Source organism: Ictalurus punctatus, chromosome 17 (assembly GCF_001660625.3).
Source record: "Ictalurus punctatus breed USDA103 chromosome 17, Coco_2.0, whole genome shotgun sequence".
NCBI lineage: Eukaryota > Metazoa > Chordata > Actinopteri > Siluriformes > Ictaluridae > Ictalurus > Ictalurus punctatus.
In genome coordinates this window covers 7,736,208-7,752,908 of record NC_030432.2, presented here as the reverse complement: position 1 = coordinate 7,752,908, position 16,701 = coordinate 7,736,208, and the positions used below count along the sequence as shown (strand labels likewise).

At 37.0% G+C, this 16,701-nt stretch overlaps 2 protein-coding genes across 2 annotated transcripts; one reads left to right on the top strand and one right to left on the bottom strand.

Annotated features, from left to right (window-relative positions):
• Nucleotides 1-2,036: 2,036 nt before the first annotated feature.
• LOC108277601 (alpha-crystallin B chain) lies at nucleotides 2,037-3,282 on the bottom strand. Its single transcript, XM_017490414.3, has 3 exons — nucleotides 3,094-3,282; nucleotides 2,818-2,940; nucleotides 2,037-2,666 (listed from the first exon to the last, which is right to left on the bottom strand). Exons 1-3 carry the CDS (start codon nucleotides 3,280-3,282, stop codon nucleotides 2,475-2,477), a joined length of 504 nt encoding a protein of 167 aa, XP_017345903.1. The 3' UTR covers nucleotides 2,037-2,474.
• Nucleotides 3,283-5,385: 2,103 nt separating this feature from the next.
• On the top strand, nucleotides 5,386-15,873 carry dixdc1a (DIX domain containing 1a). The gene is made up of 15 exons (XM_017491250.3): nucleotides 5,386-5,981; nucleotides 8,175-8,287; nucleotides 8,370-8,524; nucleotides 11,910-11,996; nucleotides 12,119-12,172; nucleotides 12,264-12,314; nucleotides 13,350-13,454; nucleotides 13,590-13,643; nucleotides 13,790-13,882; nucleotides 14,044-14,115; nucleotides 14,229-14,390; nucleotides 14,491-14,557; nucleotides 15,339-15,447; nucleotides 15,551-15,659; nucleotides 15,770-15,873. Exons 1-15 carry the CDS (start codon nucleotides 5,959-5,961, stop codon nucleotides 15,851-15,853), a joined length of 1,338 nt encoding a protein of 445 aa, XP_017346739.1. The 5' UTR covers nucleotides 5,386-5,958; the 3' UTR covers nucleotides 15,854-15,873.
• Nucleotides 15,874-16,701: the final 828 nt, after the last annotated feature.

Here is a 16,701-nt window from a genome sequence, read left to right as displayed (position 1 = left end):
ACACTCCGCCCTTGTGGGGCTATTAAATGACAGCTTTTGGGACGGACTCGACGTTGTGATACCGGAAAGAGGAAGATGTTGAGGAATGTTGAAGATGAGGAAGATGTTGCCAGTTGTTGTTGTTTTCATTGTGACGCTAGCAAGTTGGCTTGCTATGCAGAGACATCAGCATCGTTTTTATTAAATAACCATTGACAATGGTCATAGCCTGAAGCTCCATTCCATTTTAACTGACTATAATTTCATGTTTTTTTATCTTCAAACTGTGTAATGAAATATTACTAAATGCTAGAGCTACAGTTCAATTACATTGTAAATCATTGTTAATTATAAAAACAAAAACTTACACTTAAAAATCCTCTTCTCTGTCATGCTGGCTAAAACTTGCAATCAAAACTCCTCCTCCGCTTCCCGCGTCAATGAAACTCCCCTTTGGGTAGTGGACTGCCATGAGCCTGCAGCAGTGTGGGCTTCGATGAAGACCGCAGCGAGGGCGCAAAGGGGGCACTTGTGAGAACCCTCACAAGCGCCAAAATCACAAATGGGACACACTATGGACTCGTAGACTTCACGAGCATGCACAACTGAAGGCCACGAGACTGCAAGTCCACATGAAGTGCACGATTTGGGACAGGGCCTCAGTCATTCATGACAATGCGTAAGACCAAGTAATATAGCTGTGATGTGCATTAAAAGGTTGTTAAGCTTCACAAAATGGGATGTGGCTATAATAAAATAGCACAAGCATTGAAAATGCCCATTTCCACCATCAGGGCAATAATTAAGATGTTCCAGTCAACTGGAACTGTTATGAATCAACCTGGAATTGGACGCGTGTCTATATTGCCTCAACACACTATGAAGAGGATGGATCGAGTGGCTAAAAAATCTCCAAGGATCACAACTGGAGAATTGCAGAAGTTAGTTGCGTCTTGGGGTCAGAAAGTCTCCAAACTACAATCTGAAGTCACCTACATCACCACAAGTTGTTTCAAAGGGTTTCAAGAAAAAAGCCTCTACTCTCATCCAAAAACAAACTCAAGTAGCCTGTTCCCATTATTGTTCTCTAGTGTTTTCACAAAAACCCCTTGTGGTGTACACATTTCCCTTTTTAAATCCAAGTACAGTTACATGTATGAATATTTGAAGCACTAAACAGATAGATAAGGGCATTGCATTGCATCCATAATATTTACCTAAATTATTTACAGATTAGGAATTTTCAGATTAAGAGTTTGGTTGATGTACTGGTTTTATTATGTGAATGCAGTTCAAGCTTTTGCAGCTGATGGCGCTGAAGTTCTTTATATCAAAGACTTTTTGTCTCTACTCACATTGAGCACTCTTTGTCCTAAACAGTGAAAATTATAAAACGTACTCTGGTGGTGGAGAACATGTATGGGTCTCATAATATTGAGATGGATTATTATTGCATTTTGTTGCAATACGTAGAGGCACGTGGTCGTCTAGACGTTCTCAATAATTGCAGCAAAATCCAGATTGTGGCGAATATTTTGAAAAATACACTTTCCCTTTTGCATACAAAGTAGAAAAGCAGAGAAGAATATTTTAGGGAAATAAAATAATTAATTAGAGCATTAATTAGAGCTTGAATGCCAAACAGGTACACTGTGCAGTCATCTACAACCATTTATTTAATTATTTTTGTTCAATATTGTAGAATACATTATAACTTATGTAATGTGATATGAATAAACTATTGAAATGAAAACATTGGCTCAAGTATTGTGCTAATGTAGGGGAATCATGGAAGAAAATTTAAATGTCTGCAAGAGTATTATTCAAGCAAACACAGCCATTTTAATAACAGACATGCTATGGTTAGCTACTGACACTGTTAATATTACCAGTTAGTTTTAATATGTGACTTTTGGTGGAAAAGAAAGCATAAAGGTTACAATGCATGGCAGAAGAGACAAATATGAATCAATGATTACCAGCTTGCAGCCCAAACCCATAAAGCCCATGAAAGTGCTAATGTCTAGACTTGTCAGAAGAGCTAATTTGTTTTTGAGAGTTATGCCTTTAGCTTGTACAAGAACTGACCTTACTTGAACTGATTTAGTTAAAGAGCATAGTGTTGCTAGTGCTGCAGTGCCATTAAACACTGTAATTGACTGACATACAAATCTACAAAGCCTCTATAATACTTTGAACACTACAGTAATTTCCACATGTTGGGTCCAAAGCACTCTGGCAATCACCACTCTAAGATTTTTTTAGCCTTTCATATTTTCACTGAATTGTTTATTTGAATTGTAAAGCAACATGGTTTCAATTAAATTGCATTTGGGGATTAAATATCTTCCAGTGAAAGCTAAGGTCAGTTCTATTTGAAATGTGTATGTATGTTTGTATAGGCTGTAGCTTCAGAAGAAGTGAACCATTAGAACGATGAACAGTAAGAGAAGCAGTATGTAAATGAGATGAGATAGAAGCCTCTGGACAGGGGTTTACCTTGGTGCAGAAACCTTCTCCTCACAGGTAATAGGAATGCTGCGCACAGCAAGATCCTGCAGGTTCCGGGGAGCACAGATACTCAGTACACCATCAGATGACAGACAGGAGGTGAAGGTCTTTGAGTCGACTCCTGCTGGCACCTTATACTTCCTGAAAAACTCCCTTGCCACATATCCTTGCTCGTCCTGTGAGGAAACATATAAGGATAAACTATATCTGTTTTGCAAATCTTTATTATATATTTATTACAGTATTATCTTTATTAAACCAGTTTCGTTCTAAATCTAGGGAGAAATTATATGATAGACACAGCTATTCTGTAGTGACTATGCTTACCTCTCGCTCCTTATGTTTTCCACAAATATTTACATACTCATCACTGATCTTGACTGACAGCTCTTCAGGGTCGAAGTGCTTCACATCCAAGTTAATTACAAAGTGGTCTTTACCTTTTTTTACCTGCATGTCAGAGAGGAAAATACCTGACATAAATCAAAAACAAACTAAATAATTTATTTACTTAGTTAGTTTGTAATAAGTTTAATTTTAGATACCACTAGAAATGAACAACTATACACTACCAGTGTAATTATTAACAACCCTTTTACTTGCCTCTGACATGCCAGTGTCCCACCAACTTCGATGACGGCTGAAATAAGGTTGGTAGTAAAACAGGGAGTGGAAAGGTGCAAAAAATTCACTGTCCCACTGATCCCAAAAGTGCTGGTCAAAGATCCGCAGTGGGAAGAATGCGGGGAAAAGGGACCGGCAAAACCAAAGACTCTGAATTAGCCTGTCCATTATCTTATCTCAGTGGTCTTGGTTGACAGTTACGTCTATGGATACACAGCTCTTGCCCCTTACCACAGCTCATATTTAGGGTTGGATTTTCAGATACCTGCCAGCTACACACCCACAGACTGGTCTTTATCCAATGATGAGAGTAAGTATTTGGGTGGCTTTTTACTCCTCTGCCCTAACTTGCACTGATGCAAAGCTTCTAAACCCTCCCATGGATCAATCATAAACAGAACCATGGATTACTTTCAGGGCTTTGAATATCACTGATGCCCATCTACTCACACCTATTGAAAGATATTCCACAGACTTTGTTCGAATGGTTTTGACCAAAGCCTCTTGTAAATTGGCTGGAGCCCCAGTGGAGACTCATGCCAAGGGGATTTTGGATGGAACAAGGCCGGATGCAGGCCGCTTCCACCCAGTCTGTGTCAAGTGAAAACTCAGGCAGAAGGATAATGCGATGCCTCAGAAAAATGAGTTGGAATGCAAAACTAAGCACATTATGTGATCCATTTGAAACAACCAGGATACAAAAAACCTTTGAGTCTGAAAGCAAGCACTGCCACTCCCCCCACACTTTTATCTTCAGTATGGGAAAAGCATTGTTCCGTGTCAAAGAAAGTTTTCCAGTTATGAAAAGTCTGGAAATAGAGATATTGCAATGCAGATATATTTTCAACACCTCTCTTGTCCTCCAGGTTACCATGGAAACAATCCTGAGAATGTGCAATGTGGTATGAATAAAATTAACTAGGAAAGGAAGCTGATGCACTCTATAGGGAAGAGATTCATTTTTAGTTGAGGAAAGTCAGTTAAGGAATCTAATTCAGGATAACTGCTTCTGAAACATTCAAAATAGATCTACAGTAAGAGCTTTATCATGGCAAGGGTCATGGTGGATCTGTAATCTACCCCAGGAACACATGAGGTGAGGACACGTGTTTAACGGTACACACATTCATGCACTCTTTCACACCTAGGGGCAGTTTAGAAATAAGTCCACCCAGCAGCATGTTTTTGGGAGGTGGGAGGACACAAGAACATGCACTGAAATAGTAACCTGGGCTCACAACTTGGGACTCTAGAGTTGTGAGCCGGCAACGCTACCCACTGTGCCACTGTACCACCGACATGTATCAAATTGAAATTTTAAATACCTTGGTTGTAGATCTCATTGCCACTATGCAGGTGCATCTAAAAAAATTAGAATATCATGGAAAAGTTATTTTTTTCCATAATTTAATTAAAAAAGTGGAACTTTCATATATTCTAAATTCATTTCACATAAAGTGAAATATTTCAAGTCTTTTTTTTGTATTAATCTTGATATTTATGGCTTACAGCTGATGGAAATGAAAAATCCAGTATCGGAAAATATTAAAATAAAGAATTTTTGATTTCCATGAGCTGTAACCAATAATAATCAAGATTAAAACAAACAAACAAACAAAAAGGCTTGAAATATTTCATTTCACGAATTCAATTTGCAAAATTCTAAATTCAAGTACATGGATTATCCATGTGTAGGAGGAAAAAAAGGATGTTAAAAAAATTCCAATGTTTCTAAAAAAAAGAAATCAGGCCTAAAATACTGAATTTTGTTGACCAGAATTATATCATAGAAATGGCCAAAAAATAACATTTTTGAACACATTTGACCAATATTCTTGACATGTATGAATTTACACAGTTTAGGAGTATTGCATGATGCAGCTAATTTTCTGTTTTATTTGCACAGGATTGATTAATGTATTTAACAATTTATTAAATAAAACTATTATTGATGAGCAATAAGAACAATACATTTTAAGTCTTGCTGTGAGGTTGTGTGTCATTTTCTGAAAGAGTCTGAATGAGGTCTGAATATGAAAATTCCTTTCATTATTATGCACATAATATGAAACATTACAGAATATGAAAACTTGTTAACCAGCTCTTAGTAACGTTAAGGATTGAGTGCCGCAGCTTTCTGCTTTTCTGTCTAGAGGAGGATTTTGTGATCACAGTCCCAGTGGCCAGCCCCTTGGTGGAGGCTGCTTGGTATGTGAGGGAGGGGTGAGAAGGAGGAGATGATGGCGAAGGGGGAGGGTAAACACACCAGACTGAGCCATCTGAACAGAAGCAGGAACAAGAGCGTGAGACATGAAGACATGAAACTAATCCTTCTTACTATTTGCAGAAAACAACAAGCCTGCAATGAAAAGGAAAGGAGATACACAATTTGCAAGGAACATGCCTGAATTCTGCGGCCAGGGAACGTGGCATATTATTCCGTTCTTCTTTTCTTTCTTGTTATGGCTCAGAACTGAAACAGGAATGCCACATGCTTCATATATCATATAATCAGACACATGCTGGTGACTTCATTTCATTCTAAAGAGGATTTAGTCAGGGTTTTACGCCCTGTTGACTGAGGTGTTCTATTCTGGAGGATTTACCAAAATAAGCAGTGATCTGGATTTATACATGCTGACAGTGATATTGTCCTGGTGTCTGAGGGCTGCTTCCCATCACTCGAACAGAGTGCTCAGCGCAGGCTGCTTTTGTTGTGTTACTGACTAACCTGCCCACACTTTTGACTGGGGCTGCTTCATTTCGTTATGGTCTTGTCCCAGTGTCTCATATACCACACCTTGGGAAGAAACAGCATGGAAGGTTAGGAGAGCAGCTACAAGCATGGGAGCCAAACCGATGAAATGGTATGAATGAAATTCCACACATTAAGTGTTTGGCTGCTCTAATTTCTTTTTCTTGCCCTCACACCCCAATCTCCCTAGTACTAAAGCTAGCACTATTATTATAATTAAAGATGGCACCAATCTGAAACCCAGGATTGGTTTGGGCCGATACCAGCAAGAAATGGTGGATCAAATATCTGAGAAAATTTTTATTTGATTAGATTCTGTAACAAATGTAAAAGATTGGATATGGGTTTGGAACAATAAATGTTCACATATATAATAAGACTTGATTGTGTTTTTTGTTAGATTTCATTTGTATTATATGTATAATTTATATTTTATTTATGCTTTATTATATTTTCAACGTAAGTCTTTTTGAGTAAGTCAGGTTTTTAGCTATATGGTTTTTTTCCCTTTATTTTTTAATTGCTTCAGGTAAAAAATTTTTTTTAAAGCTTAGTAGTTTTTAAAGAAAAAACATGTCAGATGGGTATTGGTATTAGCTGATACTGAAGGTTTCAATATCAGTACTGGAAAAGAAAAAGTGATATCATGCATCTTCAAAATATAGGAGATTCATGTAGACCATGATAATGTTATTGTTATAATCCTTGGTCTCATTATCCATTATAATATTATAATATTATAATATAATATATCCTTCATATAATAGCATTCTTGGATCTGTCAAGTGTAAAACAGTCTTCACATCATTCATTTTTCTTCTTACTATGGATAATCTGGTTGCTTCACTTTCCATGTGAGCCTGAGCTGTGGGTGTTGGTGCTGAAATAAAACTGCCTGGCAACCATTGTATCTTGAATAGTCAGTGGTATACATCCATCTGTTCTGAGTCATGCACTGAATTTTGACCTGGATCTGTATAAATTTTCAGTTTATAACTGCATAATGATTTCATAGATCAGTTTAATTCAAACACAGAATCAGTATACTAATGTGGCGCTGGAACAATTATGCACCAAATATTTGTCAGTCATTAATTGTAGTGCACCACAAAAAGCTAAGTAGATTGCCTTAAATTTTTATCTTGTGTATTTTGACTGTAAAGTCTCATTGCCACATGCTGAATTTCATAGTTTTGTCATTTCAGTGCATGAATCTATTTTCCTTAGGAACTGTACAATGCAAGTGTGAAAAGAAATATGAGAGGACTATTAGATGAGACTATTTACCACTTTGTGGAAGTGGCTTTGTGGTAGAAAAATCATTAATCAGTTTATTATGCCAAGAAAAAAATGGGTCAAGAATTATGGACCAAATGTTTCTTTAGGAAATGAACAGTAGTTATGGGATGACATCACCCTACATAACTTTTTATGGCAAAAATATGAATGGCGATACAGTAATATGAGAGTAATTCTCCATAGTAGTTTGAAAGGGTTTACCCAGTGCTTAATTTGTGAACTAAAACTAAAAACTAAAGCTATTTGTTTTGATCATGTTGTTGCGGGAGACTTACATCCAGCTGCAGAGGTGCTGGGATCCACACCTCTGCAGCTGGTCTGCTATATTTTAGAAGTGCCGACTCCTGTTCCGGCAGGATACCGCTCAAATTAAGCTCTGGGTTTACCATTTCACATCTATTGAAATTGTATGAATGCACATTCCTGTGAAATATTTCATCATCATATAACAGTGGTTAGAACGCAAACCCTACATGGGAATGGAATTTATGTTTTGCAAAAGCATTGAAAGAGCACTAAGAATGCACAAAGCAATCATATAATATTCAATAAAAGGTTTAGCATATCCAACACCTCACATTCAACAGTCTCCTGAAAAAAGAACTATGCTGAGTGTGTGTAACTTCAAAAACTTAAGGTAAGGTCCTTTATTGCCATTGTGTATACTACATGTACATACTAACATACATGTCATTGTATATACTACATAGTGAAATGTAGTTTGAGAACTCTCAGACAGCAACAAGAGCATTAAATATAAAACTCTGAAGGGAAATGAAATTAAGAAGTTAAAAAAGAAGAACTAAGAATAAATAAACAGACCACACTGTAAAATTTATATAAAATTGCACATAAATGTGATGCCTTGATTATTGAAATGTGTTCTGAGATGTATATATTGCATGTAGTATAAAACCATTAGAGATATAAGCTAAATATGTTCTGATATTATGCTCTTCAAATAAATAATTTAGAAGTTTTCTCGCTGCTTGGTTTACCTCTACAGTCTCAGCTCATCTAGCCCTACACACACGCCTAAAGAGGAGTACATTGTTGGCCAGATTGAAGGACAGGGCGAGATTGTAGGAAACTACACAGAGCAACCACAAAGCCTGAATGGTAAGATAAAGATCTGTATAGAAAAAATCACCTTAATGCTTCTGCTTCTGCACTGTCCACCATTTCTTTGCTCTCATTCTAGCAGATGCAGTAAAGTTGTCATCCAATGAGCCAACGCCAGGACCAGAGAACACTGGGACAGGAGATGGGAGCTCCTGGGAGGAACAGCTTTATGTCCAACAGGAGCAGCTGGAGAAGGAGATGCAGGAGACTAGGAAGATGGTGACAAGGCTTCAAGTGAGTTGTTTATACAGTGGGGGAAATATGTATTGAACTCATCAACATTTTTCAGTAAATAGCCTATGAGGCTGTTTGCATGAAATTTTCACCAGACATTGGTATTAAATAATTCTGGAAATATAAAGAATTCACAACATTAAAGCCCATAAATAAAGTTATGCGTAATAAAGTGGAATGACACATGAAAAAAGTATTGAGCACACTAATAAAAAGGAGTAAGGCAAGGCAAGGTAAGGCAAGGAACCAGCTGAAATCCATAAGTAATTATACCTTCTATCTGTGCAAATTAATATCAGTTGGGTTAGTAAATTGATGGTCTATAAAAAGACTTTTCATTACCAAGGTGTCACACAAGAAACATCTCATGATGGGTAAAAGCAAAGAGCTCTCCCAAGACCTTTGCAAACTTATTCTTGCAAAACATATTGATGGAATCGGATACAGACGTATTTCAAATCTTATGAATCTTCCAGTAAGCAACATTGGGGCCATTATCCACAAGTGGAAACAACATCACTCCGTCATCAACCAGCCATGCACAGGAGCTTCTTGTAAGATTTCTGACCAGGGAGTCAGAAGAGTAGTCAGAAGAGTAGCCCAAGAGCCACGGACCACTCGGAAAGAGCTCCAGAAACACTTGGAGGCAGCAGGTGCCATCGTCACAGAGAAAACAATAGGTAATTACTAAAGAAAAGGCATGTTTAAGCTCATTTAAAGTTTGATACAACTCATTTGGACAAGTCTATGAAATACTGGGAGAGTGTAGTCTGGTCAGACAAGAGCAAAATTGAAGTTTTTGGCTGTTATACTACACACCATGTTTGGAGAAGAAATGGCACTGCACATCACCCTAAAAACACTAGACCATCAATGAAGTTTGAAGGTGGAAGCATCATGGTGTGGGGCTGTTTTTAATCGCATGGTTCTGGCAGACTTCGTATAATTGAAGGAACGATGAATGGAGCCTTTACAGGGAGATTCTTGAGAAGAATCTGCTACCATCCACCAGGATGATGAAGATGAGATGTGAGTGGACCTTCCAGTAGGTACAGTGGTTCCCAAACTGGGGGTACGCGAGGTGACAGAGGGGGTATGGGAGCAAAATGCTGAGATTTACTGTTCATTTAATTCCACCTCACTAAATAACATTAACATTCTAATTCATCTTTTTCTCACGGCCAAAAAATGAACTTCTGCCCCCTCCAGTGTACAAACAGCAAAATTGCAATGTTATAAAGGTCAAATACATAACATCCAATCAAATTATTCTTTCGCAGTCAAAACTGCATCCACTCACAGTCATGCATCAGTGTGCATTTTACCGCATGTCATTTATCGCCAGCACACGGCTATATGATGAAGTTAAGTAATAGCTCATAACCTTAAAATGGAAAAGTACAAAGCTGTTGGCCCACAACCACAACAAGCACCGCTGATCCACAGTCCTCTGACAGTAGTGGCCCAGGTCCCTCTAACACCGCAGCCGTAGCAAGCGTAAGTGTACCCACTGCTACTAGCCCAGTTCACTCTGATATACAGACAGCGATATATTGAAACGCCACCTCTTCTTCACCAGCAATTTGCAGAAAAACCATCAAAGAGGCACAAATATGATGAGAAATATATTTCTTTCGGCTTTACATACTCTGGCAGTGAAGAAAACCCCCAGCCACAGTGTGTATATGTGCAAACATACTCTTTAATGACTGCATGAAACCAGCATTTCTGGGCAGACATTTAGAAACAAAGCATGTTACTTACTTTTGTAAGTAACCCCATACTATTGTGGAGGACTTAATTCTTCTTGCTGTGGCTGATATAGCTGGTGTAATGCTTGGGGAAAAGGCCAAAAAAAACCCCAAAAAAAAACAATACAGAAGATGCCATAGTCAGACAACACAGTTTGAGAGAGGGGGTAGGCAGAAGGATATTAAATGCCTGGGGGGTACACCACTGTAAAAAGTTTGGGAACCAATGCAGTAGGACAACGATCCAAAGCATACAGCAAAGGAAACCCTCAATTGGTTTCAGAGAGAAAAAAAATCAAGGTGTTAGAATGGCCCAGTCCATCATCTGACTTGAATCCAATTTTAAATCCAAGATTTAAAGACAGTATATTTAGAAGAATGGGCCAAAATCATACCTGAATACCTGAAAGGGCCAATTAATTTCTTCATACAGGAAGCACCTTGAAGCTGTTATTACAAACAAAAGCTTCTTCACTAAGTATTAAATAAATTTCAGTTAGTGTCTTCAATATTTTTTTTCCTGTGTCATACCTCTTTATTACACATGACTTCCTTTATGGACTTTAATGTTTGGAGTTCTTTATATGTGCGGATTTCTTAAGTTAATACCAAAGACTGGTGCAAATTTCATGAGAATAACGTCACTGGAAATATATTTACTGAAAAAAATGTTGAAGAAATACTTATTTCCCCCACTGTATATAATATTTAGATAATTCTATATTCATCATAAAATACATTTTCTTACCTAGGTCCTACAAGTAGTAATGTCTTATACTGAACACTGAATACTAAGACAGCGAATACTGTCAAGTTTACTTAGTTCCTTTGAGATATTCGCTGAAATTGAGCCATTACATTTCCTAATCTAGCAACCAAAGCTGCTGTGGTGATTAGCAAAGTTTGTACACATTGTTAGTGGCTTTACACACATTACTAATTATATTGCACTAATTACCAAAACTGCAACCATAAATATTAAAAATATATTAACATTTATTGTGCATCTATGCAAAATAGTTTGTAATCCTCTTTTGTAATCATTTTTACAGTTTCTTTTATATATTGTATATGGCCTAAGAGCTTTAAAATGTTCCACAGTGGGAAATGAGGAGAACAGGTGGCTTACCTCTGAGTTTCCTGTTGAAAATGCATTCACAGTCATATTCTGTTTGTGATGCCAGATTTTTAGAATTTTCTCTCCTCTCCTTATGATCTTCAGAAAAAAGATATAGGCAAGCACACAACCTAGAAAATATAGAAGGTTTTTATTTATGCTTAATGCATACAGATGTTATCCTTTCAGTTTTCTCTTCTTCAACCTTCTTCCTTCAACCACCTGGGCCTAAGTGTGAAAAAGTCACATACAGGCCACAAGCGATAACTTTCCCCACTGTCACACAGCAATGACATTCCTCTATCCCTGCAACACCTACATTTACCCACAATAAGTTTTCTTATAGAGGTTCTCTTTAATGTATAAGCTCAGTGCCTAAACATACAGGGATTTTGAAAAATTAATTAAAAAGTATAATATTGTACGCTGCTTTCTGGGCATCCTTGTAGGTCCTACATAAGTTCCAGTGTCTGGTTTGTGTCTTACATATAACCTTTGCATTTATTACTTCATTCAGGCTTTGCTACTTCATGGGTCACTTCCTGAAGATGAGCAAACAACTTCTCTATTTGGAGACAGTGCTATCAATGCAGAGCAGCAGCTGGTAATTTACTTGCATGTAAAACACTTTTAATTATCTAATTTTTCTGTGATACAGAAATACTTTATAGACTTTATGTAATTTCAGGCAGATTATAACTACAGTTTAATCGTTTTTCTTTACAGATATTAATTCGCAGTCGCCTCGATCAGAGCATGGAAGAGTCCCTGGATCTGAAGGTGAGTGTTTAATAGCAGATAAATGCTTGAGTTTTGTATCAGAAAAGACTGGCCAAGGTGTTTAATATTTAATACTTTGGCCATCTTCCAGAGGGAGTTACTGAGGTACAAACAGGAGGCACGAAATCTTCAGGCAGTTAAGGTAAACTAGAACAATTTAGATCTAAATATTCTAGAGTAATTATCTATGAATGGTCAATGGTCATTAAATTTTTCAACCTATTTTCTATTGATCAAACCTGTATGATATATGGATGATTACCACAGAGAAGAATTTCAACACATTTCCATGTCAGAGAAGAGAGGTAAACCTGTTTCTTCTTGTTGATGTGTCATAATTTTTCAACCTTTGTAGTTACATATAATGTCTGCAAAACAACTTAATTCCTGTTATCACTTACATTATAACAGCTATAAACAGTCATTACATCACTTTTTCTTCAAGTTAATGTGACAGAAAAAAAATCAGCTTTAATAAGAACCCATAAGAGTAACATTCTTCACCTTTTGATTTTCCCACGGATGAACTTAAAGGAACACCAGAGACTCCTTCTATAAATGTGGTTTCACCATATAATTGATAATAATCCTTTGTTAAATAACATCATGTTTTAAAAATCTGTTTATTACTATTCTCAGAATATGTGGAGCACCTCCAGTGAAAACCCCCTGTGAATGACTTGTTACTATAGAAACGATAACATATTATATGTTATACTATATTATACATAACCTGTGATTTGTCTTGCCTGTTATAGATATTTAATCCACACCTTCTACCCAATAAAATGTGATAATTCAACAGCAATGTGGTAGAAAAACATTTATTCTCTGTCCCAATAATTCACATTTCCAGGTTATTGTATTTATTTATTTATTTTATTTTTTTTTAAAAGAAAGAAAAAAAAGAAAAAAACAGAACTTTTCTTAGGAATTTTTGTCTGTGGTAATTACATATATGCTCAACATGCAGCAGATGGAGATGGGTTGATAAATATGGTGGCACATTCATGTCAATGTCAATACTGCACTATCGAGGTAGTTAGAAATATGCATAGTTTGTTGACTAGTTGGCTTGAATGTTCTTCAGCAATTTTGAACTACAGAAAGTTTGGAGTTGGAATAAAATGAACTCTAGCATTTAATTTATGCCTATGTCTTCCACCTGCCACTCCAGGATGCCTTGCAGTACCGCATGTCAATACAGGAAGACTCAGTACTGCAGCTTAAACAGGAACTACTCCGATCCAGCATGGACAAGGAGGACCTAGCAGGGCAGAATGTGAGTGGAAAATCTAAAAAGTACAATTTGCTGTAGCAAAATGCTTTAATCTCAGTATGCTGTCATACAAATATGGGGACATAGATGTGCTATGCAGTATGAAGAACTATTTATATAAACAGTCCGTGCTTCCAGATGGAACTGCAAAGGAAGCTGAGTGATAGAGACAGATTGCTGAGTGAATACAAAGTAGGTGATATCTCTCGTTACTAAAATAATTTTGTAGCTACAAGTCATGATTTGATTAAATGAAGCCTCTTTAAGGTTGATAACAATAATAATAATAATAATAATAATAATAATAATAATAATAATAATAAACCTTTCTCTTGCAGAAAGAACTTGCACAAAAAGACAGACAACTTCAGCAGCATCAGCCTAAACTGGAAGAGTCAGTGTGCACACTCAATGAGACTAATCATCACAGGGTAAAGTACAGCGCTAATATAAAATACAAAGCTCCTTATTTTATTTCATTATTTTGCAACTGGACTTGACTGAAATCCCTTGGTGTACAGTAGAATGTAGTTCTATAAGGTTCAACGTAAGTCTTTGGCCTCAATGTCTAATTCAGTGTTTTGTTGATTAGATGTCTAGTTGTGAGAACAATGGCTACAGCCATATGATGGAAACGTTGTCTTCACCATTTCCGCATGGAGTGGTAAGTCAGAACATAAAGAGTTTTTAACCATAACTTTAAGTGAATGTTTGCAATTTTTGCCCATAGGCAAAGATAGAATATTTGCCCATGGTATTTGCATGAATATTTGTCAGAGTGATGAGCTGCAGCTGGTGCGGGATGCTCTGCGCAGTCTGAGGAACAGTTTCAGTGGTCATGACCCTCAGCACCACACACTGGACACTCTGGAGCAGGGGGTGTCCAGCCTGATAGACCAACTCCATTCCACTGACTCTAAGAGGAGGCAGGACAGAAAGGCAAGCATGTAGTTCTCTACTTAAAAAAACAGCATTTTTCAAATGCATTTATTAACATTAATATATTGATATATTAAAATCGCATTGTGTCCGAACACAGGGCTCAAACAAATCACCAGGGAGAAGAGCCAACCATAGTGATCGAGAGTCATGGCCACCTAGTTCAAGTGAGACACTTTTAACTCACTAATTAACAATTTAAGTAAGAAATAAAACACAATGGGGCATGCTGTTCTAGGAAAATAACCAACAGTCAGTGACGGGATAGTGTAATGCAGCCAGATGCAAAGTCGATAATTTTCTAACAGCACGCCCTGAAGTGTTTTATTCATCTTGTACCACAGCAATTTGCCAGCACTAACAATTGAAGAATGAAACATCATATTTTGTATTTGTTTATAGGTATATTTAATGATGTGAAATCATTGTAACAAGTTCGCTCCTGTTATCTCTTACAGAAGATAAAGCAGTTGTAAAATCATTATCTCACCAGCCTCTTTTTTCCTAGATTAGTTAATAAGATGAAAAAATGTAGCTTGTCATGTTTAAGAGACCTAAAGCAAACTTAAACCTAAAGGAACAGCTTTGTGTCTGGTTGTTACAACGCACCGACACTGGAGACCCGTCCAAAAACAGCAAATAAATGTCCCCTCATAGAAAATCTCACCATATCAACTATTAGAAGTTTTTCAATGTGCTTTTGTGGAGTGTCTACCCTGTGTATGTTGTTACTATATAAACAAAAATGTATTAGAATTAGCACGTTAATATAAACCCGCACGTTAATATAGACCTTGCAACCGGCAAAGCTGCTTTGCAGAAAATTAAGAATAACATATTAACTAAAATCAAATGGACTTTCTGACCAATAAGAATCAAGCATTCAACAGCACTGTGGTATAAAAATTGATCATGTATTTTAAATGAATTGTGTTCTTCTTTTTACAGAAATACCCCCCTCTCACAGTAGTCCTGTGCTCAGTACCTCCACCTCAACCAAAGTACTCTATTTCACAGATCGCTCTCTCACACCCTTTCTAGTAAACATCCCTAAAAGGTATCACATTCCTGATTCTTATCAAAGACATAGTCCTCAACAAAGACAACTTCCTCATTTCTCAGATTCTGTGCAATATTCTAAATAAACTGATTATTTTCAGAATGGGGGAGGTCACACTTCAGGATTTCAAGGCCGCTGTTGGAAGACACAACAATTTTAGATATCACTTCAAGTCTCTGGACCCTGAGTTTGGAACAGTGAAAGAGGAGGCAAGTATATAATTCAGTATGTGATGGCTTATGAGTCAGTACTTTTAAAAATGTCAGTACATTAACGTCCAGCATAATGAAGTCTTGTCTATTTACATTGCCTTAATCAGGTTTTCCAGGATGATGCTATAATACCTGGATGGGAAGGGAAGATCATTGCTTGGGTGGAAGAAGACCATAGTGAAGGCAGGTAACTGAAGACAGAAGAACAGCCTGTGATCTGGGAACTATAATTTGCCCAATGTGTTCATTTTATACATGTGTATATCTCAGCTATACACAAATCTGCACCATATCGACTCATATAATGCAATGGTCCATTTCTGTGTGACAACTGATTGTAAAATCTTTTTACAAAATCATTCTTTACCTTGCTTTGAGAGTATTAGTAATATTATTTATATTTTTGGAAGACAGCTTTACATAGTGTTTAGAAAAAACACTATTTTAAAGGATACTAGATACAGTATGCAGAAATGTTTGTATATTAGCTGCCAACATATTTGCCAAATGAACATGCTAAGTACTAAACCTAAGTATTCAGCCCCCTTCTGCTCTACTGCCCTACAGGTAGTGGTGGGCTTGATGGTTAAGGCTCTGGGTTACTAATCGTAAGGTCAGGGGTTCAAGCCCAAGCACTGCCAGGCTGCTACTGTTGGGCCATTGAGCAAGGCCTTTAACCTTCTCTGCTCCAGGGGCACTGTATCATGGCTGACCCTACGCTCTGTCATGCTGGGGTATATCAATAAAGACTCATTATCATTATTTACAACCTGGAACTTAAATGACTTAATTGGGATTAAATGTCATTACACTAAATAGATAATAATATTGGCGTGAATGGAAAAATCAATATAGTTTGCAGAATTATTTACGTAAAATTTTATGTAAAGCATACTTGTGATTGCATATGTTTCCCCCCTCTGATGTGAAGCTAAATTCGTTCTAATGCAGTTGCAAGCAGAAGTCATATAATTAGTTTAATGGAGTTCACAGATTTTTCCCTTCACTTCAGTATTATGGGTTATTTTATGTAGATTAA